Source organism: Echinops telfairi, unplaced genomic scaffold (genome assembly GCF_000313985.2).
Source record: "Echinops telfairi isolate 266 unplaced genomic scaffold, ASM31398v2 ScPeMD7_7410;HRSCAF=8448, whole genome shotgun sequence".
Lineage (NCBI taxonomy): Eukaryota > Metazoa > Chordata > Mammalia > Afrosoricida > Tenrecidae > Echinops > Echinops telfairi.
This window is the reverse complement of record NW_022111310.1, coordinates 20,593,645-20,621,490: the sequence shown is the minus strand read 5'-3', so window position 1 is coordinate 20,621,490 and position 27,846 is coordinate 20,593,645. Positions and strand designations below refer to the sequence as shown.

At 43.1% G+C, this 27,846-nt stretch overlaps 1 protein-coding gene across 1 annotated transcript in view; it reads left to right on the top strand.

Annotated features, from left to right (window-relative positions):
• ASTN2 (astrotactin 2) overlaps positions 1-27,846 on the top strand; it is a 1,157,183-nt gene that overhangs the window by 644,422 nt on the left and 484,915 nt on the right. The window contains exon 11 of the mRNA XM_045296567.1: positions 25,720-25,870. Coding sequence (XP_045152502.1) covers positions 25,720-25,870 — 151 coding nt within the window. The remainder of the gene's footprint in view (positions 1-25,719; positions 25,871-27,846) is intronic.

Here is a 27,846-nt window from a genome sequence, read left to right as displayed (position 1 = left end):
CAAGGCTCATCAAGCCATTTATCTCTCTGCCCTTCAGTTAATTCCACTTGTGTTTATCGGCCAGGCTGGCACAATAAACTATCTCATACCTGATCCCTTCGACACCTCGTGATTGCACAGGCTGGTGTATCTCTTCCATGTAGGCTTTGTTGCTTCTGAGCTAGATGGCCACTTGTTTTCCTTCAAGCCTTTAAGACCCCAGATGCTATATCTTTTGATAGCTGGGCACCATCAGCTTTCTTTGCCACATTTGCTTATACGCCAATTTGTCTTCAGTGATCGTATCAGGGAGGTGAGCACACAATGATTTTTTGTTTTTTGATGCCTGATACCTGATCCCTTCAACACCGAATGATCACACAGGATAGTGTGCTTCTTCCATGTGGGCTTTGTTGCTTCTGAGCTAGATGGCTGCTTGCTTACCTAGCCCAACTGTTTCTTAACTGCTTATAGACACAGCCTATTTATAGTATTCACCTCTGCAGAAACATCCTATGGCTGGCCATGACCTGTGACAACAGGCATCAAGCCCAAGCAGACCCATGTACCTTGAAGGGCTAATTTTCAAGCAAATGACTTCTAGAGCCTCAGCTTTCTTGTCATGCTGCCTAAACTCCAGTATCTCAAGAGCAACAATCCAGGATATCAGTTCACCCACTCGCCTGCAGACCAGATGAAGGCAAGGCACTTGGAAAAGTCTACAAAGTTGTGTCCAATGCATGTGTGTGACAGAACAGATATTACTTTCCACAAAACAGAATGGATATGATGTTACCAAAATAAAGGAGCACAGATGTATGTACAAATAGAAGGCAGCCCACAGCAGTTTCACCTCCATCCTTGGAAATCAAATCTCGTTAAATGTCACTTTCTCTTTGAAGTTTCTATCTCCCCCCATATTATATTGATGTGGGTATTTATGGATGTAATCTTTTTTTACTTAAAAATTAATATTATACATAAATATTTTTCCTACAATTATAACTTTATACTTGGAAACATGATTTAAAATTTTCACATGATATTCTCTTTTATGAATGGAGTATAGTGTTCGTGCTCATATTCTCTCTAGTGTATACTTAGGTCATTTCCACCTTACCCCAATATGTAATTATAGTACATCAATGGTACAAGGATGCCTCTTTAGAGTTAACACGTGGAGAGAGAATTTTCCAGCCTGGGTGGCATAATGGTTATGCGTTGGGCTACTAGATGCAAGGTCAGCAATTTGAAACCACCAGCTGCTCCAAAGGAGAAAGAAAAGTTACGTTCTGGGAAACCACAGGGGCAGCTCTATTCTGTCCTACAGGGTCACTGTGATCTGGAATTGACTCAATGGCAGAGAGTGTGTGAATGAATGAGGCTGCTCTTGTGAAGGTCACGTCTATAGTGCTGGGATTCTAGGGAGCTTAATGGGAAAAGAGTTTTGCTCTTTTATTTTCTCTTCTTTGGTCCCCAAAGACTGTGTTCCTGTAAATCCCACGAGAAGGGGCAGCAAGGGCACAGGGTCTTTAGTTCTAAAAAGTTTGCATTCGTTTATTGATTTACAAGCTTATTTACCAGAGGCACTGTTTCTTTCATGAATTTCTCAATGAGTTATTTCACTGTTTGTTTATGCATCCATCCATTCATTCAATTACTCAATAAATATTTGCCACTCCTCCTGTGAAGTGTCATTGTAATGGGCCCTGGAGATACAGTGAAGGGTAGCTCTAATCCCAGTCTTATAAACTCAGTCTGCATGAATAAAACCTCTTTTCCTCCTATCCCCTCTCTCCTCCATCTCTCCTCCCTCCCCTCTTTTGGTCTCTGACAAATATCCAGCATGCTCTTCTCCAATCTCAGCCCTGGGCTGCCTCCTAGGCTGCTTACAGTGCAATTGGGCTGCAAATGCTGCATGGAATGGTTGAAATAGGTGGTAGGATGGTGATATGGATTAAATTATGTTCCCCCAATATGAGTTTGAAATTCTAACCTCTATAGCGGCACTGTCAGGTCAGCATTGGACTGCAAACCACAAGGTTGGTGGGTCAAACCAATCAGTCACTTCTCAGGAAAAAGATGATGTAATCTGTTCCTCTAAGAGTTCCTGGGTCAGAAACCCCATTGAGGGTGGTTCTGCAGCAGAATCAACTCACTGGAAGTGGTTCTGTTGCTTTTAGATGCCTGTGGCTGTCATCCCATTGAGAATGGGCTGGCTTTGTTAGAGTAATGCGGCAGGGTTTGTGTAGGGTCTGCCTCTTTTGAGACATAAAAGAGATTAAGCAAGCAAACTAGTGATCAGAGATAGGGGAAGAGAGCTGCCAAGTACATGAAGTGCACCCAGGAATGAAAGTTCAATGACCTTCCTCCAGAGCCAACAGAGCACGAAAACCTTCCGCTACAACTCCTGCCTTGAATTTGGATGTTGAGGATCCTCAACTGTGAGAAATAAACACCTCTGAGGTATTCCTGTTACCGTGACATTAGATAACTAAGACAGATGACATGGAAGTTAAAAACGCCTCCAACTTCATTCAGGTGTAGCTGGTTTTGAACCTTCACTAGTTACATGACTTGAAGCAACTCCCAATGTCGCCCAGAGTCTCCGTTTTCGCATTTGTAAGTGCATATGCTTCTCTTACAAGGTTACTCTGAGGATGACATGAGATAATTTGGGTGAAAACTTTAACAAAATGGAACAGAAGGGTGGTCCTTAAAGTTGTAGTATCTTGGCTCAAACAAATAAACAAGCTCACTGCCATCAAGTAACGCTGACTCATCGGGGCCCTGTAGGACAGGTTAGAACTGCTCCTGTGAGTTCCCAAGACTGGGGCTGTTTAAAGCAGTAGCAAGCCCCATCTTTCTCCCTCGGAGAAGCTGGTGGTTTCTAACTGCCTACCTTGCGGTTAGCAGCCCCACACGAAACCCATTAGGACACCAGAGCTCAGATAATCTATCCTTAATATGGTCAACACTCATTGACACCGTTGAGAACGTGAAGCATTTGGCTTGAAGGACGACAAGGAAATACAGAGCTCGAGTTTCTAGCTGCCACGAAGAGCAGACCATTCGTTTCTCGGTTCCAGAGGCCAGAGTGGGAATTGAAAGCACCTGGGAAAGCTAGCTGTCAGCTCCTGGTCTCATTCAGCTTCTGGCAGCTCCAGATGTTTCTTGCTATTTGGGGTAGTTACATAATTTCATGTCAACTTGAAGCTATGTAAAAGTGTAGGGGCGGTGTTCTACCTGTTAACCAGGTCACAGCCTGACGGTGACTCCTTGTGGGTGTGGCCTTCTCATTAGGAGGGCCCTGGGAACCTCTCCTCCTCTCTCCGCCTCCACCTACCTGCTGATGGGCCACTCTGAGGCCTGCCGGAGCCCTGTGATGCATTTATCACCGCTGGATCCACATGGCTTTGCACTCAGCGGCCTGCGATCTTCCTGCATCCTGCACCATTGCACAGGACTGTGTAAGTCTAAAAGGGGACTGATGGACTGGTATCGGACTTAGGGACTTGAGTTGGACTGAGCTGGGATGCTTTCTTGATGTACATAGTTCATTGTTGATATAAGGCCTTGTGAGTGTCACTGGATTTATTTCTCTAGTCCACCTGCCTTCACACAGCCTTTTTAGGCTTATAGACAGATGCTCACATGCCAGAGTCCTCCTGTGTGACCCCTTGTCTGTTCTCGTCTTTCATAAGACACTCAGAAAGGATTACGATAAGGACCCATCCACTCTGGTATGACCTCATTTAATGTAACTGATAAAAAAGTATAAAAGCAAAATCATGTTTTTAAATCCCCTATTTCCAAACAAGGTCACATTAGCAGGTTAGGATTTCAGCATATAAGTCAGCCCATAAGTCTTGAAAGAAAAAGAGGGTTTGTCAGAAGTGTGAGTCTGATAAGCATCAGGGAAGGGGGTTGAGAGTCATAGGTGCTACCTGGCCCCATCCCGTAGAACCACCAGAAAATTCCAGAAACTTTTGAGAAAGTATAAATGGCTTCAATAAAGGGCTTTCATGTATATTAAGCAGAAAATGAAGCATATCGAGAGAGGCTATGTTTGTCCAAAGTTTATCTTACTGCTTGCTTTATCTCATTGAATTCCCAGTCACTCTGGGGAGAACAATGCAATGAAGCTCAGGATATAGTGGCTCAGAGAAGGGAGACTGACACAAGGGCATACCCAAATGCGTTTTGGCAGATTTTTTGAAGCCAAAATCTGTTCTCCTTTCAGCATATCGCATGTGTTCTGGAAGAAGGTCTTATTTTAATGTGGCCATAGCTGCACTTTAGTTTCCTACCTCTTCATACCTGGATCCAAGCTTCTGATTACATACACAAAGCCCAAAACCTTTAAGGAGGAGTTTTCCCATAAAAGTGTCGGTCTAGGCAGGAGTCTTAACGTGGGATCCATGAAATTACATTGGAAGCTTTCAACATCTTCTCTTTCACTAGCCTCTCACTGAAACTTAGCATTTCCTTCAATTATAAAAAGAGGCAACAAACAAAACAAAGCAAAAAAGAGCAGGTGTTCACAGTGCCTGTGAGTTTGGCATGGGTAGAAATCACATATTATTCTGGATGATTTTTCATTTATTGTAAATGTCTTGAAGTAGAGTTCCTATTCATCACTGCTTCGAATTTATGGCTGTTAGCACACCTGCAATTAGATCTCTTTTTTTTTTTTAAACAATTTAATGAGTCAATAAATAGACACATGAATTTTTATAATACAATTGCTTTAAAAATATATTTTGATACATGGTGTATTTTGTAATGATTTTTGCATTTTATTGTTGTTTTTGTTTAAAGGCCTTGTTCTAAGACATGGTTCATAACCTTCTCCAGATTTTCAAAGGGATCCTTGGTACCAAATGAAGACCTTCTGTTGGAGACCTGTGCAGGGCTGATGGAAAGGAGACTGTGGGTAGTAACAGGGACCACAGCAGGAAGAGCAAGGGTGTATTGGGCTGGGCACTGTGCAGCGTCTTCACATACGTTTCTAGTCATTCATTCCTGCATCCAATAAAAAGCCAGGTGTTAGTACAAGGAGTTGCTAACACTGACCTGGGCGCTGCAGGTGTAGCAGTGACCTTGACAAAGTTGCTGCTCCTCCCAAGCTTTTATGACCTTCTGTCATCTTCACGGTTTATTATTCGCTTCATGATTATTTGCTACTTCATTACTATTTGGTACTAGAGTTATGATTATGCATGAGAAGGCTGAGACTTGGCAAGTGGAAATGGATTGTGACAGTTCACTCTGCTGGTAAGTGGCAGAGCCTGGGTAAGAGCCCGGACATCCCTCAGGGTAATACAACTCAATCTTTCCCTTTCCTGCTGACACCATAACTCCCTTGGCTTTCACTTGCGAAACCACATGACTGGAAGGTTCGGCCTGTCTATTAGGAGCTCTGGTAGCCTAGTGGTTAAGCCCTGGGCTGCTAACCATAAGGTCAGCAATTTGAAACCATCAGCCACCCCCTGGGAGAAAAATGAGGCTTCCTGCACCTGTAAAGAGTTACATTCTCAGAAACGCACAGGGCAGTTCTACCCTGTCCACGGGTCACTATGGGTTGACGTAGAGTCAGTGGAAGTGAGAGAGGCTGTATCCTTCTCTCTAGTCTATGCTTATATTGCTACCTCATTCTGAGAATTCACTGGGAGTTGGGAACATTGCCAACCTTCTTTCAATGCCACACCATCTTATTAGAAAAGTCAGCCGGAAAGACACCTGTAGATCACTGTACCATTGTTCAACGGGGAACCTAAATCCCAGAGAGGATAAAGGATACCCAAGGGTCACTCAACATACGGGGCAGAGCTTGACCCAGAGCCTAAGTCTCTAGACTCCAGGCCTGCTTTTCCTGCTAGAATAGAAGCACAGCCTGGTTCATTCTAGAATGGTAGCTCTCTTTTGCCTGAGGCCTTAGATCTGCAGGGCCTCCCTATCCTCACCGAAAACCTGAACAACTGAGAACCACGTCCTCTCTGCGTCTGTCTTAATGATCATCTCTCCACCTCAGAGGTGGGTGGAACTCTCTGGGACTCCCTGTGCTCACCCCCTAAACAAAGAAGCCCCGGGCCAGAGTATGTGTCAGGGAATCTTTTTGTTTTGTTTCCTTTTTAAAATGATGATAGGTTTTAAGAAAGGGGGCTGAGGGAAGAGGAAAATTGCTACAAAGGGGCAGTCAGAAGAAGGACAAGAAGGAGGGGAGTGTGGTCAGTTCTCAGAGGGATGGTGGTCGAAGCGATCAGATCCCCCGACACCATCACTGCAGACATTCATCCTGGGATCCAGGAGTGATACGTGCATGGAGGAAGTCCTGAAAAAAAGTGCCAATGGCTATCAAGAACCCGGAATAAAGTGCCCACAGGCCAATGGCTGGTTTGGCTGCAGAGCTTGAGATTCCCCCAGGAAATATCTTCCATTGTTGAGAGTCCATTGGTCTCTGCCATACAGTCTCATGTTGCTCTCGTTAAGTGCCATCCAGCTGGTCCCCACTCATTGTGGCCCTCTGTACAGCTGATCGAAGCACACTCTGGTCCCGAGCCCTCCTCACTCCCATACCCATGGTTGGGCCCATTAGTTACAGCCACTTCCAGTTCATCTCATTGGAAGTCTTCTTTAGTGCTGCCGCTCTATGTTCACCAAACCAGATGTCCTTCACCTGACCTCCCGATAGCGTGCATGCTCAAAGTGTGTAAGATGAAGTCTCACCATCCTTACTTTTAAGGAGATTTCTGGCTATACTTCTTCCAAAACAGATTTGTTCATTTGTTTGTCAATCTGTGATATATTCAATATTCTTTGCCAATACCATACTTTGAATACATTAATTCTTTGATCTTCCTTATTCATTGTCCAGCATTTACAAGCATATAAGGTGATTAAAACTCTCTCTTTTTAAAAAATCATTATATTGGGGCCTCTTACAGCTCTTATGAACATTCCATACATCAATTTTATCAAGCATACTTAGACATATGTTGCCATCATCATTTCCAAAACATTTTCTACTTGAGCTCTTGGTATAAGCTCCTCTTTTTTCCCCCTCCCTCCACTACCATCCCACCCTCGTGTATCCTTGATCAATTATTGTTTTTGTTATTTAGTGTCTTATACTATTCATTGTCTCCCTTCACCCACATTTCTGTTATTCATCCCCTTTGGGGAAGGAGGGCTATATATCCAATCTTGTGATGGGTTTCCCCTTTTTCACCCTCCCCCCGTCCCTGGCCATCCCCTATCTTCATGATATCACTACTCCCAATTCTGTTCCTGAGGGGTTTATCTTTCCTGAATTCCATGTGTCAAGAGCTCTTATCTCTACCAATGTGTGTTCTCCAGTCTAGCCAGATTTGTAACTTAGAACTGGATCCTGGTAGTGGGGGTGAGGAAGTATTCTGGAAGTAGAGGAATGATGTGTGATTCATTGGTCCCATACTACACCTTGGTTGCATCATTCCTTCCTTATACCACTTCTGTGGCGGTATACCCAACTATCTACAGATGGTCTTTGGGTCTCCACTCCAACCCCCCTTTTTCGCATCGATATAGTTGTTTGTTTTGGATCTTTTTATAAGTGATGCTTGACCCTGTGGAAACTTCATGACCACATAGGTTGTTGTGCTTTTTCCATGTGACCTTATTTGCTTCCCTGCTAGATGACCGCTTATTTGACTTTAAGCCTTTAAAGATCCCAGGCACTATATATTCTGATAGCTGGGCACCCTCTGCTTTCTTCACCACATTTGCTTATGCACCCATTTTGTCTTCAGCAATAATGTCAGGAAGGCGAGTATCAAAGAGTGCCAGGTCATCAGAACAAAGTGTCCTTGTGTTAAGGGAGGCCTTGGGTGGAGGCCCAAAGTCCATCTGCTATCTTAATACTTACCATACAATTTATGTACATTGGCCTCTATCCCTTTCATTATAAATTAATATAACACATATATACATGCTTAGAGCTATACCTCTATAAATAGCCTTTGCCTCCTGTTTCTTTCCTCTATTTCCTTTCATCTTCCTCCTGTCCCACTATCATGCTCACCCTCCATTCGGCTCTCAGTATTTCCTCTCAGATACATTGCTCTTGATCAAGCCCACCCAGCATATGTGCCCTCCTCACCATCAACTTTAGATCTCTTGTTTGAGATCTAAACACGATCTTTATCTCTGAGTTTGTTGCCTCCCCACTCCCTCTCCCTACCTCTTCTTCTCCCATGTCCCCCGGAACCACCAATCCCATAGTTTTCTCCCCGGGATTGTTTGTCCTGCCTATCTTATATAGGTAGACATAAGACAAAAGAAAAATAAAGATAAAACAAAATATGAAACATAGTAAAATAAAGAAACAAAACAGAACAAGAGAAAAAAAAATAGATAGTTCCAGGTCTGTCTGCTGACCCTTATGTATGTTTTCCAATCAAGTCTGATGAAGTGCCATGCCCTGTCCCCCAAGTCAGAAGTCTATTTTCAGGATTCCTTGGGGACTTGGTTACTTTGCCCCCCTTGCTGCCCAGTTGCGCTCTCTACGTTTTACCCCACATTGCATGGGGCAGACCAGGTACACCTTCCTCACAATGTCTCCAATTCTGTCCCCCATAGCACTATGGGTCAGTGAGGGAATGTCTTGTCTTATGGTGGGGCCAGCCCTACGGTCCTCTATGTGCACTGGCTGCTCTGAGCAGGGATGTTGTCCCCAGGGCTTGGTGGGCTATATGAGGTTCTCTCTCTCTCTCTACCTCTTAGTTAACTGTTGTGTGGTCTGGACAGACCCACCTCTCTCCCCAGGCTACATCTTCAATGTTGTCCTCTAAATTGCCTTCTTCTGGGGAAGTGCCAACATAACTTTGCTTGGGCCAAGCCCCGTCGTCCTCTCTGTTAGTCCGCTGCTCCATGCCAGTATATTGCCCTCAATGGTTGGCCCTCGGGGATGGGGTCTGGTCCCGCTCTTCCTTTCCTGTGGAGACATAAACAGTACCCTTCCCATGGGCGTATTAGGACCCTGTTCCCCATCACCCTCGTTTTCTTTATTCTTTTTTTCTTTTCTTTTCCCTCCCATTTTTCCCCTTCGTTTTTAGTTGGCTGCCATTTGCATCCCTGAGTTGGGTCAGACCCCTGCCAAGGTGACTGGACCTCAACCTGGATTTCGGCATTAACTAGCTTATCCCCCATTGTACTTTTTGAGCTTACCTCAGTGGACTCATGTTGTAATTGTCCCTTTGTGCTTGGCTAACTTTGCTTAGCATAATTTCCTCCAATTCCTCCCATAAGTCAATGTGCTTCATATGTTTGTCACTGCTTTTTAGGACTGCATAGTATTCCATTGTATGTATATGCCAGAGTTTTTTAATCCATTCATTGGTTGATGGAAATTTAGATTGTTTCCAGGTCTTTGCAATTGTGAACTGTGCTATGATGAACATTGGCGAGCAGTCTGGTCTTGGTCTGTTTCTTACTTCTTCTGGGTATATGCCCAGTAGGGGGATTGCTCGATCATCTGGTAGCTCGATTTCCATTTGTTTTTGGTATTGCCAGATCAATTTCCATAGTGGCAGCACATATATATAGGACTACCAGCCGTGGAGGAGAGTTCCTATCTCACCACACCCTCTCTAGCACTTTTTGCTTTCTTATTTTTTTAATTGGGCTATCGTTGAGGGTGTTAGGGGGTATCTCATAGTTGCTTTAATTTGCATTTCCCTTATGGCTAATGATCGGGAACATTTTCTTATGTGTTTTTTGGCCATTTGGATTTCTGCTCTTGTGAAACTTCTGTTCAGGTCATTTGCTCACTTCCTCAGTGGGCTCTTTTTGTGTGTGTGTCTTGGTGTAGTCTATAGAGTATTGTATATTTTAGTAATAAGGCCTTTGTCTGAGGTGTTATTGCTAAAGATGTTTTCCCAGTCTGTGGTCTCTCTTACTATTCTCTTGATGGTCTTTCGATGTGCGCAGATATGTTATCTTCAGTATATCCACTTGTCAATTTGTGCCTCCTCTGCCTGTGTCCTTCCCTATTTCTGATAGACTGTCTGTTCCTGGTGCCAGAATTCCTAGGTTTGTCCCAATTCCCTTGCTAATGGTCCAAATAGTTTGGGGTTTTATTTTGAGGTCCGTGATCCACTTTGACTTCAATCTTGTACATGGATTGAGTTGTGGGTCTTGCTTCATTTTTATGCAGGTAGATATTCATTATTTCCAGCACCATTTGTTGAAGAGGTCATCCATCTCCTATTTGATATTTTGGGGCCTTTATCGAAGAACAGTTGTCTGTAAGCTGAATGCTTTTATTTCTAGATTTTTTTTGTTCTTTCCCATTGGTTTGAGTATCTGTGATTAAACCAATACCACACTGTTTTGACCACTATGGCTGTATAAGTGTCAAAGTCAGGTAAAACTAGCCCTCCTACTTTGTCCTTCTTCTTGAGGAGTTCTCTACCAATTCTGGGGTTTTTCCCTCTCCATAGGAAGTTGGTAGTCAGTTTTTCCAATTCGTTGAGGAAAGACATTGGTATTTGTATTGGGATAGTGTTAAGCTTATATAGTGCATTGGGTAGGATTGATATCTTTATTATATTGAGTCTTCCAAGATGGGATATTCTTCCATTTGTGGGAGTCACTCTTGGTTTCTTGTAATAGTGTTCTATAGTTCTCCTGGTACGAATCTTTTGTTTTTTTGGTTAGGTAAATCCCTAAATATTTCAGTTTGTGCTTGGCTATTGTGATCTCCTCTTCTGTGATCTTGTCCGGTGCATATAGCAATCCAATAGACTTCTGTTTGTTGATCTTATATCCTTCCACTCTGCCATATTCCTCTATCACTTCCGGCACTCCTCTTGTTGAGCTTTTTGGGGTTTCAATATACAAAATCATATCATCTATGAATAATGATAGTTTCACCTCTTCTTTCCCCAGATGGATTCCTTTATATCTTTCCTGTGTCTTACGTTGTTAGCTAGGACTTCCAGTATGATGTTGAATAAAAGAGGGTACAAGGAGCATCCTTGTCTGGTCCCCTTTCTCCAGTAGGAATGCTTTTATCTTTTTTCCATTCACTACTACATTGGTTGTTTATTTTTAATATATAGTTTGTATTATATTGAGAAATTTTCCCTCCATTTTTATCTTCTTGAGTGTCTAAAACAGGAATAGGTGTTGGATGTTGTCTAATGCTTTTTCTGTGTCTTTTGATTTTATCATGTGGTTCTATTGTGGCAAATAATGTTGATGGACTTTCATATGTTGAACCGTCCTTGCATCCCTGGAATGAATCCCAGTTGGTCATGATGAATTATTTGTTTTATATACTTTTGTATTCGATTGGCCAATATTTCATTAAGGATTGTTGCACCGGTGTTCATTAGAGATATTGGTCTGTAGTTCTCAATTGCTATGGGATCTTTGCCTGCTTTAGGTATCAGTGTTATTTTAGCTTCATAGAAAGAGTTTGGGAGTTTGTGGTCCGTTCTACGCTCTGGATGAGTTTATGTTGGAATGGTGTCAGTTCTTCCCTGAATACTTGATAAAATTTTCCTTTGAAGCCGTCTGGCCCTGGGGATTTTTCAATTGGTAGTCCCTTGATGTTCTATTGTTATGGGTCTGTTTAGGTTCTTTATGTCCTTCTGGGATAATGTTGGGAGGGATTGTTTTTCCAGATATCTGTCCATGTCTTCCAAACTGTTAAATTCATTGGAGTACAAGCCTTTGTAGTTTTGTGTAATTAATCTCATAATTTCATTATGATCCATTATAGTTTCTCCTGTTGCATTCTTCATCCTGGCTATTGATGTTTGTACCTTCCTGTCTTTGTTTAGGCCTGCCAATGGTCTATCAAATCTGTTAATCCTTTCAAAGAACCTGCTTCTTTTGTTTGTTGAACACTTTTATTGGGGGTTCTTATATCTCTTTTCACAATCCATACATTCCTCCAATGTGTCAAGCACATTTGCACATATATTGCCATTATAATTTTCAAAGCATTCTTTTCCCACTTAAGCCCCTGATATCAGCTCCCCATTTCTTCCCCTCCCTCATGAACCCTTGATAAGTTATAGATTTATTTTCATATCTTACATCGTGCTGCGTCACCCCTCACCTACTTTTCCATTGTTTGTCCCCCTGAGAGGGGGTTATAGGTTGATATTTGTGATCGATTCCCCCTTTTTATCCCCACTCTCCCCTAATCCTCCTGGTATCTCTACTCTCATTTTTGGCCCTGGGGGGTTTAATCTATCCTGGATTCCCTGTGTTGCGGGCTCTTGTCTGTAGCAGTGTGCGTGTTCTGGTCTAATCCAGTTTGTAAGGTAGAATTGAGTTCATGATAGTGGGGTGAAGGAACCCTCAAAGAACTAGAGGAAAGTTGTGTAAGAACCAGCTGTTTAGTGCACTGATTTTTTTTTTTTGCAACCTTTTCTAGTTTTCTCACTCGTTTATCTCTCTCTTGATTTTTATTATTTCTTTTCTCTTGCTATTTATTCTGTTGACTCAGCTCTAATTGCTGGAGGCTTTGTAACGAAGTGTCAATCATAAGTCTCCTTTTCCTTTTCACGTGTGCATTTATCACTATCAAGCTTCCTCTGATAACTGCTTTGGCTGGGTCCCAAAGCTTTGGGTACATTGTATTCTCATTCTCATTGGTTTTTATAAACTTCCTAATTTCATCTCTGATCTGGACCAGTACCCATTCATTTTGCAGTAGGGCGTTATTCATTCTCCAATTATTTGCCCTTGTTTTCTTAACTGTCCTTTTGTTGATTTCCAGCCTTATTGTCCAGTGGTCCGAGAGGCAAGTTTGAGTGATCTCTATGTGTTTGAATGTACTCAGACTCGACTGGTGCCCCAGCATGTGGTCTATCATCGAGTGCCATGCATTTAGGTGAAGAGCTCTAAAAATGTCCATCAGGTCAAGTCGCCTAATTGTAGAATTTAGTTCTGTAGCTTCCAGCTCTTTTGCAGCAAATCTGCCCAATGCAATGTGTCTTTGGGTTTCTTGCCCTCTACTTTCAAGTAAAATTAAGTTCTTGACAACTTTAATCTCTCCACTATTTATCATGACATTGCTTATTAGTCCAATTGTGAGGATTTGTTTTCTTGATGTTGAGGAGTAATCCATACTGCAGGCTGTAGTCTTTGATCTGGACTATTAATATTTCAAGTCTTCTTCCCTTGCAACAAGTGAGATAATGTTATCTGCATATCACAGATTATTAATGAGTCTTCTTTCAAACCTGTCACCTGTCAAATACTTCTGAATATAATCAGCATACAGTTTGAATAAGAATGGTGACCTGGACACAACCCAATGTACATCTTTCCTGGTTTTAAACCAAACAATATCCTCTTTTTCAGTTCCAGTGACTGCATCTTGGTTAATGTACTGGTTCAGCAGGAGCACACTTACATGTTCTTTGCAGTGTTATTGTTATTCATAATTTATGATCCACACAGTTAAATGCCTTTTTATAGACAATAAGACACAGGTAATTATCTTCCTGGTGTTCTCTACATTTTAGCCAAGATCCATCTGCCATCAGCAATGATATCCTGTATTGCATGTCCTCTTCTGAATCCAGTTGGATTTCTGGCAATTTCCTGCTTGTGTACTGCGGCAACAACTGTTGTTGAATGTTTTTCCACAAAATGTTATTTGTGTGTGATATCAATAATACTATTTGAGAACTTTTACATTCTGTTGGATCAATTTTCTTCATAATCATCACAAATATAGATGGAATCATCACAAATATAGATCTCTTACAGTCAGTTGGGCAGTTCTTCCAAAATTGGGGGCATCCAGGAGTGCTTCCAAAGTTTTATTCATTTCTTGAAATATCTCTATTGGCATTTCCTGGAATCTTGTTTTTCACCAATGCCCAAATACAGCTTGCATTTTGTCCTTTAATATCATTAGTTCTTGATCCCATCCAAACCAAACTCACTGCCATCAATTTGATGAACTCAGAACAACCCTATAGGACAGGGTGGAACTCCCCCCAAGGACTTCTGAGACTGAAACTGCTTAGGGGAATAGAAAGCCCCATTTTTCTCCCTCGGAAAAGCTGGTGGTTTCAAACTGCAGATTTGGAAATCACAGCCCAATGCATAACCACTGTGCAACTAGGGCTTCTATACTCTATTGCAGGGGTCCTCAAACTATGGCCCGTGGGCCACATGCGGCCCACCAAGGACATTTATCTGGCCCGTTGGGTGTTTTTGCCCCGTTTGCTTTTTACTTCAAAATAAGATATGTGCAGTGTGCATAGGAATTTGTTCATCGTTTTGTTTGTTTTTTTTAACTATAGTCCGGCCCTCCAAGGGGTCTGAGGGACAGTAAACTGGTCCCCTATTTAAAAAGTATGAGGACCTCTGGTCTATTCTATAATAGTTGAATGTGGGCTGTTTCTTTTTAGTGCATTACCCATGTGTATTCCTTCCCTCTTCTCATGATACTTCCTACATGTTTCAAATTTTTGCCACAGAATCCTTTATTATAGCTAAAGGATTATATGTTTCCTCCAGCTCTTTAAGCTTAAGAATGTTTGGGCATCCTCTTCCTTTTTGGTTTTCCTACTCTAGGTCTTTGCACATTTCATTGTAACCCTGGACTTGGACTTCTCTTACCACCATTGGAAATCTCTTCAGAGCTGTCACGTCGTCACTCCTTCCATTCACTTTACCTGCGCAAAATTCAAGAGCAAGTTTCAGAATCTCTGCTGACATCTCATTTGGCATTTTCTTTCCTTTCTGTCTTTTTCATGACCTTTTTCTGTCTTCATGTATAATGTCCTTTGTGTCATCCCACAACGCATCTGATCTTTGGTCATTAGTACTCAATATTCTTGAGATGACTTCAAAAATTTAGGTAGGGTATATTCAGTGTTACACTTTGGCTCTTATAGAATTATTTGATTTGATTTTGTTTTGAACTTGCCTATGAGCAATTGGTGGTCTGTTTCACAATTGGCCCCTACCCTCGTTCTGATTGATGATACTAAACTTTCCCATCATCTTATTTTCCACAAATGTAATTTATTTGGACCCGGTGTATTTAATCTAGTGAGGTCCACATGTATCGTTACTATTCATGTTGTTCAAAAAAGGGTACTTCCCAAGAACAGGTCATTGAGCTTCTAAACTTCTGTCCTGTGATCTATCACATGATTTTTGTCCCCAAGGCCACATTTTCAAATTTCTGACCCTTAGTCTTTATTTCCACTTTTAACTTTCCAATCATAATGAACTACTACTGCATCTTGATTACATGTGTGATACATTTCAGACTGTAGAAGTTGGGAACCATCTTCAGTTTTATTTTAGAGATTAGTGGCTGGTGTGTGAATTTGAATAATTGTTATTTTAACTGCTCTTCCTTGTAGGTGAATGAATATTAACCTATCACGGGTTGGTTATAATTCAGAATAGATCTTGAAATATCCTTTTTGATGATGATTATTGCACCATTTCCCTTCATTCCTGGCATGGTAGACCATATCCTTTTCCAATTCAGAATGGTCAATACATGCCAATTTCAGCACATTAATGTACTGTATTTCCACCTTTATGTGTTCTGTTTCAATTTTCACAACTTCCAAATTCATAAATTTGGATTTCTGTATTCCACTTTCCATTATTAATGGATGTTTTCAGCTGTTTGTTTGTATTTTGAGTCAAGCCACAGAAGGAAATTAAGGACCCCCAAATTTTACTCCATGCACATTTTTAAGATCAACTCTACTTTGAGAAGGCAGCTCTCTGCTGGTTGTATTTTGAATGCTTTCTGACTTGAGGGGCTCTTGTTTCCTGGCATATATCATAAAGTGCCCTGCTGCTATTTATACATTTTCAACAAACACTTGTGTGGAGTATGATTGTGCTCTCATACCGCTCTGTATTTTTAAGCATTTATTACAGTTTTTAATTATATAATTGCTAGGTACCATGAAGTCAATTCTAATGAATATTGACCCCATGTGACAAGTAAAACATTTCTGTAAGATTTTCTGGGCTATAATCTTTATTGAACAAGAGTAGCTTAAAATCAAGAAAGACGTTTCAAGGTTATATGATTTCCTCATACTGATACCATCTTTATGCTGAGAAAATAATCCAAGAATCTGGCCTATAGAAAGAGAAATATAACACAGCATTTAAAGAAGACTCATTAGCAATCTTCAGTTAGTCTAGGTAGATTAGAGAAACAAAATTCATAGATATTCAATAGGTGTATAAGAAAGAGGTTTATATACAAGAGCAATTGAATATTGAGAAAATATTCCAGCCCAGTCCAGATCAACTCCATAGGTCCAATATTAGCCCATATGTCCAATATCAATCTATTATTTCCTGTTCAGACTGAAAAAACATATGCAATGATGCCGAATGCAGTGGGTGGATAGTCTTGTGGATCCATTGCTGGTGTAAGTATCTCAGAACTGGTGTGCGTCTGCATGTGGCTCCTCCAGCTCTAGGGCTTTCACTGCCATCACTATAGCCCCATGTGCCTTGTCAGTAGAGAGTCTCTCAGGGAGTGAACGTGTGCCCCGCCTCAAAAGAGTTATTTATCTCCTTAGTGCCTCTAAATGAGGTTACCAAGCTGCGACCTGATTGACAAACTAAACTCCACTCCTTCACTCAGAATCCTCTGAAATTAACAACAGATTCTATAACTACCGCAAACTCCCCATGTGCAGATGAGAGTGAAGAGGACTCAAAGCACTTATTGGTGAACACTACAGCCTTCAATATGGTTTTCACCTCAATGTAAGGGAAATAAAGATTATCCCAACTGGTCCTGTTTTTTTTCAATCCTGATAAACGAGGAGAAATATTCAAGTCATGGATTTTACTTTACATAGATCCATAACTAATGCTAATGAAAGCAGAGCAGTATTGATGAAATCAAATGACATATTGGTCTGCTGTAAAAGACCCCTTTTAGTGGTAAAAAGTAACTGTTATTTTGAAGCTAAAGGTGTGCCTGATTCAAGTGCTGGTATTTTCAATCACCTCATATTATATATACATACACACACATACATACGTGCTGGACAATGGCTCAGGAACAGGCAAGAAAAATTGTCAAATTTGAATTTTGGTGTTGGAGAAGAATATGGAAGACAAGGGGGCTTAAACAAGTTCATGGGAAAAAAAATCATTGAAAAAATGCATATATTTGGTCTCTGAACATTTTGAAACCTCTTCATATACCATGGACTGACATAAGTTAATCTGCTTGGAAGAAAAGCTGGAGTGCTCCTGAGAAGAAACACTGATGAGATTTTGTCTCCGGTATTTTGGACCTGTCAGCAGCAGGGACCAACCCTGGATAAAGACCTCATGCGGGGTCAAGTAAAGGATGAGGGGAAAGAGGAAGACTCTCAACAAGATGAGTTGGCCGAGAAGTTGCAGCAACCATCTCAAAGGTGGCACCAGGTATGAGGACAGTGCAAAGCGGAGCAGCCTTGGGTTCTGTTTCACAGGGAACCCATGTGTAGGAATGGACTTGACGGAAACCAAGAACAATAGCAACGATTCTCGAGGTTATTCTTCCATGGAGCCACCGGGTGGATTCAAACCGCTAACCTGTGGTCAACAGAAGAGAACCTAATTTTTATGCCCTGAGCCCCTTTGTGTTTAATTACAGGTCTATAAAAATAGAGATACCAAAGATAAAGATGACAGAGGGGATGAGAGAGAGACAGATATGTGCATATGTGCCAAATGACTTGGGTCCATTAACTTAACTGTCAGCCTGTAAGCTCCAGAAAGACACAACCCATGCCTATTCTGCTGTTTTCTGTCTACCTAACATGCAAACCCCATAGTGAGTGCTGTGCAAATATTTGTTAAATGAACAAATGCATTTCCAAATCATCTCATCTTTCTAGAGCAGTTGTCATGTGTATTTACCCTTTATTGAAGCCTGCTAACCATGGGGGTCTTTTGCATCTCTTTGTAAATCCTCAGAAGAACTGAGAGTTCAATACTCTTGTCCTGTTTCTGGATGGGCAATGGACACTTGCAATTGTTTTTCCTTTGTTCCCCAAACTACATAGTGTAATGACTTTACTTGCCCCACCTCGCCCTACCCCCTACCCCTTGCCCACAATGCTCATTGAATGAACAGCTGCCAAGTCTTCCTGTGGATGTAAGGAAGGAGGATTCTTAGCGCACTGGGAGCATGCAAGCTACTCAGAGGCACAAGACGTTCACAGGAAGCGATGAGACCACTCAGCACAGCAATGTACATTCTTGACCCAAATGAGTGCAAACCGTAATTGCTAGCGGAAGGGGAATGATAAGTGTCAGCTGTAATATCAGTCCCAGAATCTTCCTCCAGGTGGTAACAGGATTTAAAGGGGAATGCAGAAAACGAACACCACTAATAGGATATGTCCAGGATAGAGCCATGGCTCTGTCATTTTGACTCAATATGTGACACACAGACTCCTCATCTCTCTTGAGTACTAGGTATGGGCGCAAATAGAGGCATTCCTTTTTTTCATCAGCATCAATAACAAAACCAAACCCACTGCCGTAGAACTTGATTCTGACTTACAGCGATGCCATAGGAGAGAGCAAAACTGCCTATAGGGTTCCAAAGCTGTACATCTATAAGGAAGCAGACTGCCACACTGTCCCCCGGGGCAGCGGATGGGTTCCCACTGCCAGCTTTTCCACTAGCAGCCTAGAGTTTTAACCACTGGTTCACCAGGGCTCTCCTTTTAACCAAAAAAAAAACAAAAAAACCCCAGGGATAATGAGACCACTATCTATTAGGACTATGATGTGAATTCAGTGAGAAAAGGCAGGCTGCCAACAATTGGACTCTGCCCCATGGCAATCCCGTGAGCCTTGGAGCGCTCCACTGAGTGTTCAATGGCTCCGTTTTCAGCATTTGGTTGCCAGGCCTTTCTTCTGAGGTACCTCTGGGTAAACTCAAACCTTCAGCCTTTCAGGTAACAGCCAAGGGTGTTAACCATTGACATCATCCAGAGATTCCTTCTCATCATAATTCCTTGATAAATATTGTTGTTCCTGGGAGCTGTTGAGTCAGCATTGCCTCATAGCTACCTGGTCAGACAGACTAGAACTGGCCCATGGTGTTTTCTAGGCTTTAATCTTACTGGAGCAGCTCGCCACAGCAGCGGGTGGGCTCCAACTGCAGATCTTCAGATGGAAGCAGAGCGGTTAACCATTGCACCACTAGGGCTCCACCAATAAATATTTGTTTATGTCTTTATTGCTATCATGATATGGCACCCTCTTCCCCTTGGAACTGGGCCACCCCCACCCCCACCCCACCCCCAACTCATCCCAGATGCAGCCTGCCTACTTACTGTGGCCAACAGCAGGATGGTGGGGAATAGCATCCCCATTGCTTAATACCTCTGACGTTTGAAAAGCCCAGCTCCACCTCCCTGTGGCTTCTCCCAGCTCATTCCTGTTCCTCTGCCTGGAAGCCTTGTACCAGCCCATCTTCTAAAGCAGTTAGCACCTGCCAGGCAACCTGGTGCTCCACACAATGCTTGCGTTTCTTCTTCTGTAAAATGGGGGTGACGACACAATTTACCACATTGTGATCTGGAGAGAATTAAGTGAGTTGGCACATACGTGGCACAGAGCATTTGTTGGCATATAATGAATGCTTGGTACGCATTAAAGATGATAGTTGCTGCCATAGTGATTTTTATACAGTATCACCTACAGTATCCTTTGCTTTTAGAACTCTTTGTTGGTAATCCATAGCTCTCAAGGTGAAGTTCAGCATCAACACGGCTTGAGTCCCCAAACCCCTAATCGTTGCCACACCCTTCCACCTCAACACCCCAGCCTCCTTGCTTTGCTTGAAGTTTCCCGACACCTCCCTTCCGGTCTCAACACACTCTGTTCCCTATGCCTGCAATGATCTTACCCGACACCACCTTCTTTCCTTGAGCCCATCCCTACCCATCCTTTATGCCTTGGAGGTAATATCTTCTCCTCCAAAAATCTACTCTGGCCCCCCACTTCCTGGGTCTGGATGGGGCGCCTCTCCTTCATGGTCTAAGAGTTCCAATTGTATTGTTAGACCTGTTTTCTGTCCCTGCCTGCCCAGGAGCTGCTATGTTACATCCACTTACAGGTTCCCCAGGGACCAGCCCAGCGCCAGGATAAAGGAGTAAGTGGACAATATGAAGGTCCCATATCCTCCTTGTCTTCTCCTGCCTCGAGCGCATTACATTCTCAATGTATAATTCTTGCAAATTTGAAGGACACCAGATGGTCCTAATTGATACCAGTCATTAAGTACTAACTGTATGCTGGGTATTTTATAAATATTATCTAATATAGTCCTCATTCTCACTCTGCTAGTGAGGTATTCCTATCTTCATCTTTCCGATGAGAAAGTGGAGACTCAGAGAGTGTACATGACTTGCCCAAGGCCACGGAGCCAGTGAAGCTGGGACTCTGCACAAATCTGCTATCATATGTCTTTTTCTACACTGTCCCTCCTGTTCTTGCTTGCCAAGGAGGCTCCCTAAACCCCAAGGTAGGGTCAGGGTGGTGGAGAGAGGGAGTGAAGCTTACAATTGCCCTAGGTTTCTCCCTCCCAGGTAACTCATTGTTCCCAGGTAGCTCAGACAGCCCATTGTTCCCAGGGAATGATTAGTCTGCATCCATGGGGGGGCTTGTCACCATCTCAGCCCTAAGCCATCCATTCACACTTCTCTGTGAGTGACACAGACCTTTCCTGGTGTTTATTAACAGCAGGCCTTGTCAGCATCTGTTCTCAGCTGCCCTGCCTAATGCTCACACTGGCTGCGTGGGGGCTCAGACTGTCTTGGCCAAATGGGAGCCAGGTGTTGAATTTGCACTTGAGCAATCAAGTAATGAGGAGATGGCAGCCTTACCCAGCCTAGTGAGATCTGCCTGGCCCAGTTTTGAAACTAGCATTATCCGACAACAAAAATCAGGATGTCAGCGATGGAGAGATGTGCTTGGAGAATGTCTTAGACAGTGTCTAGACTTACAGTCTCAGAAACCCATCAGGAAACCGTTCTACTGCATCCTGTGGGGTCACTGTGTATCGTAATTGACTGCATGGCAGAGAGTTTTGGAGTTTGAGATTGAAGAAGCACAGAAACATGTACAAAGCGACCACAATAAGCTCAGAATCAGCTTAGTGCCTGGCTCATACTCAGTGCTCAGATATTTGTTGAGTGAACTTGGATGAATACATTTGCACCGGGGTCTGGAGTTGGGAAGCACCTTTTGCATACATCATGCCATTGTGTCCTCAATATGAACTGTGGTTGTGGAGAGACTGACAGCATTCCCACTTTACAGACGAGAAGACTGAGGCACTTGGTTGAATGACCTCTAGAAATGAATGCATTTCTTTCCCTTCGTTCACATGGATGGGACTAGCGTAGGCCACATTCACAGGCCAGTGGCAGGTCCTGGCAGGCACACAAAGAACAGAGACTCTGCCCTCCACATTCTTCCTCCCCTTGACAAGGGAGAGCTGGACACAGGTTCCCTGACTACCATTCCCAGAGATCTGGCTTGCCCCAGGCACAGAACAGGTGAAGGGGACGTAACTGTGGTGTGGAGAGAGCAAGGGATGGGAAATCAGGCAGATCTGAATGCCGTGCCTTCGCTCACTGCTTGCTGCCTGAGTGAATGAGAAAACAAAACAAAATAACAACAAAATCCCCCTATCACTGCCATCTAGTCAACACCAACTCATACTGACCCTCTAGGACAGGGTAGAACTGCCCCGGTGAGTTTCTGAGACTACATCTATTTAGGGGAGTAGAAAGCCCCTGCCTTTCTCCCAAGGAGCAGCTGATGGTATCAAACTGCTGACCTTTCAGTTCAGTGAGCAGCCTCACGCATAACCTCTCTGCCCCCAGGGTTCCTCTGGGAAGCTAGAGCAGGGGTCATCATCTTCCCTACGGCCCACTTTCTCTCGCTGCACAGTAGGAGTAAGACTATGAACCCCATAGGATTATTGTTAAACATAAAGGACGGAGCACAGGTAAAGTACCTGGAACAATTCTTTGCACATAAGCAATTGGGGCTGCAGATAATGTTGGGGTGATGATGATGATGATGATGTCTGGCCTGGGTGGGACTTTCCCTCCAGGTCTCCTGATTCCCCCTCTTGAGGCTCATTGCTCATCCCAGATCGATCAGTTGACATTGCCTTGATCCCTCTGCCCCTTCTTATTGACAAAACTCTAAGCAGCAGCAAACCCAAACCCTGGACTCAGCAACAGTAATGAGGGATGGAGTCTGTGACTTAAGGAAATTCTAGCATCTGCCTTCAGCTCTTTCTCTCTCCGCAGCCCGAATCTTCACTTCCTTGCCTGACACGGCCACTTTTCCTGACGTAGTAACAGCCCCTGTGTCACATTGTGTAGTTTAAGTAATGCTCCCTTCGCATCACGGATGTTTACGCCGAATCAGTCCTTGACCAAGAGAACAGCCTCCTTATTTGCAGAGCCTAGGCTGTCCCTGACTCCATTGGAAGGTGACAGTTTTTGCTTGTTTCTCTCTGTCCCTTGTGCTGCTTTCTGTTTCTGTTCAGGGTGCTGTTTTCTATTCAGTCTTTCCCTACACTTTCGTCCTCTCTCTTCTCTCTCCACATCTCATTTCTTGCCCTTCTGTTGCCTCTTGCGCTTCTGTTCTGTTTTTGCTTCCGGGCGTGTGCACCCAGCCTTTGTCTTTATCTTGACGTGTTGTCCTTCTCCTCTGGTCTCTGCTTGTTACTCCTGGGTCTCTCCTTTTCTCCAATCTGCTCAATCTGTATTCTTGGCTTTATCTTTCTACACACTTGTATCTGCCTCCAGCCCTCTGCCGTTTAATATAAGACCCCTTCCTAGGTCTGATCCTCTGCCTCCAACTATCATGTGTGTCAGCATATCTACCTAGCCACACATCTGTGTATGTACACGTGTGTTGTCTACCTGTCCATCCATGCATCCATCCATCCCCTCACCCTCCTACCTACTCTGAGAGAGAAAGAGGGGCTTTCTACTCCTGTAAAGAATGACAGTCTCTGAAATTCACTGGGGTAGCTCTGCCCTGTCTTATAGGGTCGCTATGAGTCAGCATTGGCTTGAAGATGGCAGTGAGCTTGGTTTTGAGTTTGGTGTGTTCCTCTGGCCTCCCTATGGTTCTTTTATCCTTTTCAGTCCTTTCTCTTTTCTTGCATTCTCACTTTCTCAAATCATCCCTCCCTCCTCCCTCTCCATATCCTCCACTCTCTATTTCTTCTTATACCTCTAAGGTGTTAATATTTTAATAGCCTTAATGCCTTCCCAGGCTCCTCGGCTCTTTCCATGATTCAAAAGTGGCAAGTCTCCCCGGAGCTTCATTTCAGGAACTGTTCATTTTCTTTCTCTCTTTCTCCCCTACACCTGTCACCATGACCTCGCTCTTTACAAAATTAGGAAGCCAGGGGAGGGAGAGGGTAATTATTCTGGCAGCTCCTGCTGTGTTTCTACCTCTGTCTCTATGTCCCAGGCCTAAATACAAAGTGTTTACTATGAGAAACTAGATTTGAGGAGAAGGTATTCTACTGAAAGGACAAACCTTCCCTTACTAAAAACTCCCAGGCCTTTCCATGAGTCGTAAGCACCGTGAAATCTGAATGAAGGAATGAATGCCTGTGAGCGGAGTTTTGAAAGATTCCCAAGGTGGTTAGAGATGAGCGTCCCGGACAGGAGGAAGAGCAAGAGTACGAATTCAGAGAGGAAAATGCATGCTGCCTTAGATTCTCTGTTCAAGGCTAGCCCACCCAGCCCTCAGCTCTGCAGAGCAAAAGCCATCCAGTCTTTCCCCACACTTCCTTACTCTCTCCTCTCTCACCCTCTGATTTCTGGAAGCGCACAGCTTCAGCCTTCACTGACAATCACTTTCAGCCACAGACAATTGCGCCTTCTAGAAGTGGCCAGTCTCTAGCTGGGGCAGGCAACCATGCCAATGGCAGGACCTCCTAGCTTTAACTCAGGCTGTTCCTTAAGGTCTATCATGGGTCCAGCCCTCCACACAGGATCCACTGAGGCTTCAGACCCAATCACATTGGGACTCAGTCTTTGCTCTGAGGCAGTCCTGTTTTCCTCACTTACTGTGGGTATTTCTTTCAGGAAAGCTCTCCAACCAACCCCACATGTCTAACGCTCCCACTCAGAGTCTACTTCGAGGGTCATAGTCCTGAGGTTGTCGGTTCAGGGACTGAGAAGAGCCATGTAGTTGGTGGCCACATCGGATTTTGAAGAGCTTTTATCGCTGCGAGAGCTAATTCAGCTTTTCTACTGTAAGCAATAGGGAGCTACTGAACAGAGGAACATCTTATTAAACTGATTTTTTTTACCTCGTTCCCTGGCAGTCAATATGAAGGATGGGTCAGAAGGGGCTAACACTGAACGTAACAAATGAGACCTAAGCCTGCAACGCCGTGCCTGAGAAGGGAAAAATAGGAGAAGGAATACAGAATGGTCTACGGAGCCCACACGTCATGCCCACTGACCTGCTTTTGGTACACTTGCTTATACTTCTCCTTCTTTCACAGATCTGGTCTCTGTTAGACACACTCATCACGGAGGCTCATAAAGCCCTTTCTCGTAGCCAATGCTTCTGGTGCCCCCTTAATATCACCTGAAACCATGTGCACCATCGATGTCCTAGTTTTTGGAAAAGATTTTGGTGGCATAGTGGTTAGCATGTGGCTGCCAACCTCTAGGTTGGTGGTTCTAACCTCTCCAGTGGCTCCATGGGAGAAAGACCTGCCCCAGTAGAGGTTGCAGCCTGGAAAACCCCATGGGGCAGTTCCCCTCTGTCACGCGGCATCGCTATAAGTCAAAAACGGATGTCAGAGCACCCATCATCAACAACAGCTCTGGAAACCAGTGCTCAGGACCTGCCAGAGAGAGTGCCCGTCTTGTAAAATGTTGACAGACCCGTGGGTTGGGGTATCTAGTGTAGTCTTACCTCTTGAGAACCTTGTGTGGGAGGAACCATGTTTCATTGGAATCCCATGACTTTTCTAATCATTGTTGCATTCATTTTTGACGGTATAACTTGTATCCAGCCATCTGAGAAGTAGTCCACTGAAGCCAGACTGTTCTGTGCGTGTATATTGATTCTGTAGTTTGTAGTCTGGGATCTGGGATAAGTGTGTGGTTTGGGACATGTTGCACACGTTTTTTATAACTTCTGTTTTATATCACTAAAGTGGGAATAACAGGAAGGTGCCCATTTTTCAGAGTTGCTGAGGGGAACTCTGGAATCAGTAGAAACACGTAGCGTGCAAATGTTAAGAGTGGTTCGGAAGGAAAAAACTGTGTGTGAACTCAGGTCAGCTCGGAACACACTTTGGTTTCTCTCAGGATCATCTGCCAAAAATCATCACCTTGCTATGTGCCTAGTTCACTCACTGGCCAAAGAAAAGCCTGTGCTCACCTTCCCAAATCAGGAGATGGTATCTAAAGGTTAGCATGTTCGAAGGCCATGTCCTTTTACCACAACAATATTCGAGCACTGTGACAAATGATGGCATTCCCTGTGGTGATTCTTATTACTATTTCTCTTCTCTTTATATTAAAATATTTATTTGTATTGCCTTCCTGGTCACAAATATAAGGAATGACAGCATCACATATAATAATTCACATTATTAAAAAAAGAATCTAATGATGTAGATATCGTTGGAGTTGAACCATCCCCTTTCTCTCTAAGGGAAGAAGCGATGCTGTCCACATACTTTGAGACAATCAACGACCTGCTCTCCTCCTTTGGGCCAGTCCGTGACTGCTCCCGGAACAACGGAGGCTGTACTCGCAACTTCAAGTGCGTGTCTGACCGCCAGGTGGACTCGTCAGGATGTGTGGTAAGTGCTTCATGGCTTGGTACTCACCCAGAGGTCAAAGCCCGTTACTGAAGAGCCGTCCCTATGAGGGAGGAGCTGGGCAGGGATGCTCGGACTATCCTACTATCTGCTGGTGTAATCTTCAGCCAGGGAGGCTGCTTCCTCGGGCCTTGGTTTTCTCATCTGTGAAGGTGAATCACACTACCCCATGGAATTGTGGGGAGAATGAAAAGTGTTGTGAAAGCCTTAGCACCCAGCACAGCGTAGTCCCAGAAACTCAGGAGGCAGTTCGACTCAGTCTGCTGCAAGGTCACTATGAGTCAGCATCGCCGCAATGGCGGTGAGTTCTTTTTAGAATACATAGCAACTCAAGCCTACTCTATATTTTCTATTTTCATATGCTCTGCATTTTTTATGACAAGTTGTAGCCCAGCAAGCACAGTGAATGAGCATTATTTAAAGTTTTACCCTATTATAGCCAACCCTCATTGCTTGCATAAATAATGTCTAGTCACTTAAATTTTTAATCTGTGCAAGCCAACAATCCATGTCGTTTAGTCCAAAAAGCTGTTCTATACATGCATGCTTTCCATTTTCAACAGTATTTTAAATTCTGTGTGACTGAATGAATGATACTATCAGTAGAATTACCATGTGCCGCATTGGGATAATTCATAATGTTCTTCAGTAAATATGTCTTTAAAGTGAACCGGAGACATATGTAAACCATAGGTATATGTGTGAATCGCTTTTGAGTGTGCACTTCATTATAGCCCTAATCTAAGAATAATTATTCATAGGAGGTGGCCCTACTCATGAAGAAATCACTGTGGATGCTATAGTAAAGTGTGGTGAAGAAACCAGATGGTGCCTGACAGATAAAATAGCATCTGGGGTCTTAAAGGTGTGTCTTAAAATAAACATCCATCTAAGTGAGGGTGTTAGCTAAGTCACACGAAAGAAGCACACTGTCTAGAGTGTATGATCCAAGGTGTGTAAATAATAAAATTCAAGACTGGAGGAAGGAATGGTATTAAAGTTTAAAATCTGAGCTCCTAGGTTGCAGAAAGCTATGGTTGGCAGCAAAAGCCCAAAATCCATTTGCAGAGTTCTGATGTGGCTCAAGCCTCCCGTGAATCCCCTAACCATTGACCAGAGATGGGAATACCCATGCTATCAGATAGGGACATTGGAAAGTGGATTGATACAGATGTAGTTAGGTCAAAATTTAACACCTTATTTGTTCTCCTTTTTGACCCATTTTAAATTTTTTCTAGTTTTTAGTATTTTCTGCATTCTTTTCAATTGAGATTTTTCTCTGTTTTGATAGTATTGTTTGTTTTTTATTATGTGTGTGTGTGTATGTATATATATATACACACATAAATATTTTTGTATATAGAATCCAGGATAGGTAAATCCATAAGGACAATAGCTGGGTCAAGAATTTCTTAGGATTATGGCAAGGGAGATTAGGGGGAAATGGGGACCTAATAATAATGAGTACAAGAAAGAAAATGTTCTAAAATTAATTATTGTGCTAGTTGCACAACCCTTTAATGTGATTAAGTCGTCAAATTGTATAGTCTTTGAGTTATATGTCAATTAAACTATTAAAATGCAGATAACACAAGGGAAAAATGAGGAACATAGCTCCGGGAGCCAGAGGACAGGGCAAATCGTTGGAAGGTTTGATAAGTTTTTGAATGCAACAATGATAAGCTAATACCCAACCTAAAAGTAAACTCCCTACCATCAAGTTAATGGTGACTCAAAGCCACCCTATAGGACAGGGTAGAACTGTTCCTATGGGTTTCTGAGATTACAACTCTTTTTTTTTTTTATCATTTTATTAGGGGCTCATACAACTCTTATCACAATCCATACACACATCAATTGTGTACAGCGCATTTGTACATTCATTGCCCTCATCATTCTCAAAACATTTTCTCTCCACTTAAATCCCCGGCATTAGGTCCTCATTTTCCCCTCCCTCC